General features: G+C 57.0%; 1 protein-coding gene across 1 annotated transcript in view; it reads right to left on the minus strand.

Annotated features, from left to right (window-relative positions):
• Positions 1 to 3,831, minus strand: part of CARMIL3 (capping protein regulator and myosin 1 linker 3) — an 8,579-nt gene extending 4,748 nt beyond the window's left edge. The window contains exons 1-9 of the mRNA XM_021718442.1: positions 3,703 to 3,831; positions 3,415 to 3,528; positions 2,983 to 3,158; positions 2,185 to 2,272; positions 1,918 to 2,055; positions 1,569 to 1,632; positions 1,216 to 1,424; positions 712 to 812; positions 2 to 103 (exon numbers count right to left, since the gene is read on the minus strand). Coding sequence (XP_021574117.1) covers positions 2 to 103; positions 712 to 812; positions 1,216 to 1,424; positions 1,569 to 1,632; positions 1,918 to 2,055; positions 2,185 to 2,272; positions 2,983 to 3,158; positions 3,415 to 3,528; positions 3,703 to 3,831 — 1,121 coding nt within the window. The remainder of the gene's footprint in view (position 1; positions 104 to 711; positions 813 to 1,215; positions 1,425 to 1,568; positions 1,633 to 1,917; positions 2,056 to 2,184; positions 2,273 to 2,982; positions 3,159 to 3,414; positions 3,529 to 3,702) is intronic.
• Positions 3,832 to 3,859: the final 28 nt, after the last annotated feature.

Genomic DNA, 3,859 nt, shown 5'->3' on the forward strand with positions numbered 1-3,859 from the left:
GGGCCGGCGGAAGTGAAACAGGCCTCGGCGCCTCTTCTTCTGCAGTGGAGGCAATGGTGGCTCTGAGAGGCCTGGCCTCACGGTCCTCAGAGTCCGGGGGTAGCTGGGCAGAGTCAACGGTGGGTTAGTGACACATGCCAGATGCAGACCCTATCCTGGGTCTATAAAAACCTCCCGCTGGCCCCTCTCGTCCAGTCTCTCCTGCTGCATTGCAACCCTTTCCACTTAATCCTCGGGAGAGATGGTGTCCTTGCCTTCCCTGCCCTGTTATAGTCCTCCAGCAGCTTTTGACTCCATAATTGACTCTTCTCCCAGGCCAACCCCCATCTCCTTCTCCCAGCTTCTCCAAGTAACCCAGCTTTTCCTGGGCCGTCTGTGCAGGGCAGTGACAGGGAACACTACCCTCTGGGCCTCTCACCACTAATGGGCATCCTGTCCAGGTCTGCTGCCAGTCACCTCCCTCTTACCCCACCCTATCCCCCTGATCCTCTGTGGTGGTTCACTCTGACCCTGTTCTTTTCAGCTGTGCTGAAAAGATTCAGAGGCTCAGGGAGCTAAGGGCTGGGTGGGGAAGGTTGAGGATGTGGGGAAATGTCCCAAAGAGACTGGTTTGGAGCACTGCTGTTAGCGAGACTCCCATGGGAGCTGGGAGGACACAGGAGCCCTTTTTGGGGGCCTGCTGAAAATGGGAAGTCTGTTTAGGCATCACACCTGGAACTTTCATCCATGACTCTTCGGCTGAAGAAGTCCTCCAGCCCCTCATCCAGGCGGGTGGCCATCCCATTCTCCTGACGTGTCCCAGGAACTGGTACCTGCTGGGAGGAAAGTCCTGTGGGATATCTCATCCTGGTCAGAAAGTCCCACCCCCATCCACTCAGGGCATTCCCCTTTGGACTTGGCCCCATGGAAATGTAGACTTCAGTTCACCTGGGTGATTCCTAAGCTTGGTGGCTCTTGGTGCTCTGGGTGGCTCTATCGTTCACCAAAATAAGGACACTGCCTGGCAGACAGAGATTTCTCATCTGTGACAAAGTCTAGCTCTCACCCAAACCTCTTATCCAAACTGAATAATCTCTCATCTGTTCCATGGCATCCCTGGGCTCCTGCCCGATTCCTCAAGGCTAGTGTCTGTGGCATTTGGGTCCTAAAGCTAGAACTCCTGCCTCTGGCATTGCTAAGGGAAGTTGTTCCTCTTGAGAGGTCTTAGGGACTCACGCTGGGCCGACCAGGTCCTGGAGGGGTGGTCCTGGGGGGCCGGGGCCTCCCTTGTGTTTGATGCCTTAGTTTGTAGCCATGAGTAGGCAGCTCGGATAAACCTTCCCAGGAGCCACTAGCTGTGGGTTGGCTGCTCCCGAGCCCTGAAAACCAGCCAGGGGGGATCCCCAGGCTCCCCAGTTGGCTTTCCATGTCCTGAGGGCTCCCACCTGTGGAGACAGCAGCATTAGAGGAACTAGCAGGAGGGACTGGGAGAAAGCAAGGTAGGGAGACAGAGGAAAATTAAAGGGAAAGGGGGCCTGGGGAAGGTGTGGGAGTCTGAAGGACATGAGAACTGAGGCTGGGAGACTCACTGATGAAGGCAGATACCGGCCGGATCTTGCGGCAGCGTTTCTGCTTTTTGATGGCCATGGTGTCCTATAGAAATGAAGATGAATAGCAGTGCCAGGTCACAAGTACCAGGAAACTCGCGAGGCATCCCCTATTTCCTATAAAGTCTTCTCTTTAGGAACCATCTGCCCCCCTCTCCTCAGGTGGCTAAAGCATTGAGACCAGGAAAGAGCCTGGGCTGGACTGGGGCAGGTGGGGAGGCCAGGCACGGTGAGGAGGCGAGTGGAGACCAGAGAAGCGGAAGGGGACAGTGTTGTGTAGGTCCAAGGATAGGGCCCAAGTTAAAGAGGGGAGCGGGGAAAGGGAACTCACAATATTGGCCCCAAGTTCATCATCCGTGGTCTCCTCGTGGTCATGGTTCCGGCCTCGGACCCGGGAGGACAGATCCTGTCCTTGGCCTTGTCCCCCTGGTGGATCTGACAGTGTCCTTAGCTGGGTCAGGTGCCGGGCCTGTCAAAAGACAGGATTCCAAGGAAGCTGCTCACCTCCCAGAACTTGAAGGAGAGGGTGACAAGGGAGGGAGACGGAATGATGCAGCTGGGGGCATGTCGGAGCCATGCCAGCATTCAGAAGCCTTACCAGGCTCTTGTGGGAGTGGTATAGTTCCTGTAGGATTTCGTCCACTATGGAGTTGGTCAGGTAGGTGACGACAGAGAGTTTCACTTCACTGTGGGCATGGGGGGGGGGTGCTACTCAGAACACCCCTCTACCCCGCCAGCCTGGTCCCTGAGCCTCAACTACTCTCCCAGAGGTCTCAGAGAATGGGCCAGCTGGCGTGGTTGCCCACAGAGAGTGGCTGCTGGAGGAGGCACCCATCCACAGATTCCCCCAGCCCAGCTGGAGCCCCAGTGGAACAGAGCTAGTAAAATGGGGTGCTGCGGAAACCCTGCTGGTTGCTACTGTGAGAGGAGAAACCAGCACTTCTGGAGCCTAGCTGTCTCATTAGTATGTGCATTTATTTTCCTTTGCTGTAGTGAGTGGTGGCACCCAGACCCAGAATGAAAGAACTCTAGGAACAATGAAAACTGGGGTGAAGAGAGAGTGTTTCCACGCTCACATCACCTTTCTTTGCCCATGCCCCCGAGGAGGCTGTGTTCTGCTTCTAGGGGGTGAATCCTGGTGTACGTGTGTGTGGGTATCTGTGTGTACACCTGTGTGTGTACCACCCCCGCTCCAAAAACCCAGCTCAGCACTTGGATTTCTAGGGCAAAGGCCAGTCAGACCCTAAACAGCAAGGTTGCATTTGGTTAAAGATTTATCCCTTGTAATGGAGATTGTGCCACTCATTATTCATTGCTGACAGCGCTCCAGTCCCAAGTTCCTAAGGGCTCTGGGCCAAACCCAGCCCCGTCCCCAACCCCGCCCTCTGCCTCTCACTCCAGCTTGTTCTGAATGTCCTGTCCCGCCTGCTCCAGCAGCGCCCCTCGGATGAAGTTCCGGGGTACAGTGACCCGCTCTGCCACATTGCTCAGCATCTTGTTGTGCCCCTCGGCCACCCGCATGGCCACGGGGCATAACTCCTGTGTCAGGCTGACCATGGACTCCAGGATCACCTAGTGTGGGGGGGGGAAGGGAAGCCAGAGTCCCAAGGGGGGCAGGGTCAGGGCAGGTACCACAGCAGAAGAGACTTCAGTCTGTCTGTTCCAGCCCCCACGGTAAGGCTGAGGGATCCGCTAAAGACAAAAGCCACAGAACCACGAGTGACAGAAGCTTCAGCCTTGGACACTCAGGTTTCCCCACTTCCTGGACAGTGCTCCTTCCACCCTACCATATAGACAGGGGCCGCCTCCTCTTTCCTCCAGGACTTACCTGCAGCTCCTTGTCCACCGCCTTGGACACCTCGCTGGCTACCGACTCCAGCCTCTGCCGCACAGGCCCGTCATTGGCCAGCACATGACCCAGCTCATAGAGGCTGGGAAACAGCTGGGGAAGGAAGGGGTTGTGATTAGCAGGGCGGATTTGGCCTTAGTAAGTCCTTGGGGGCCCTGGGCTAGGAGGGCAGATGCACAGGGCAAGGCCTGGATGATGCTGGGTTAGCAAGGTTAGCCCTCTTGTGTTCTCCAGACTGTGGAGAAGGTGGGACTCGGGAGGGCTCACCGCTCGGGAGTTCTTGGCATCCTTGATGAGGTCCCGGGCATAGAGTAACTCATCCTGCACGGGCTCCAGGGGACACAGCCTCAGGGCCCGCACCTCCTCCTGCACTCGTCCACACAGCCGCTGCAGCATCTGAAGCACAGTGGCGGGGGGGGGGGGG

This window comes from Carlito syrichta, unplaced genomic scaffold, assembly GCF_000164805.1.
Source record: "Carlito syrichta isolate Samal-C Ts95f unplaced genomic scaffold, Tarsius_syrichta-2.0.1 Scaffold312194, whole genome shotgun sequence".
In the NCBI taxonomy this organism is placed as follows: domain Eukaryota; kingdom Metazoa; phylum Chordata; class Mammalia; order Primates; family Tarsiidae; genus Carlito; species Carlito syrichta.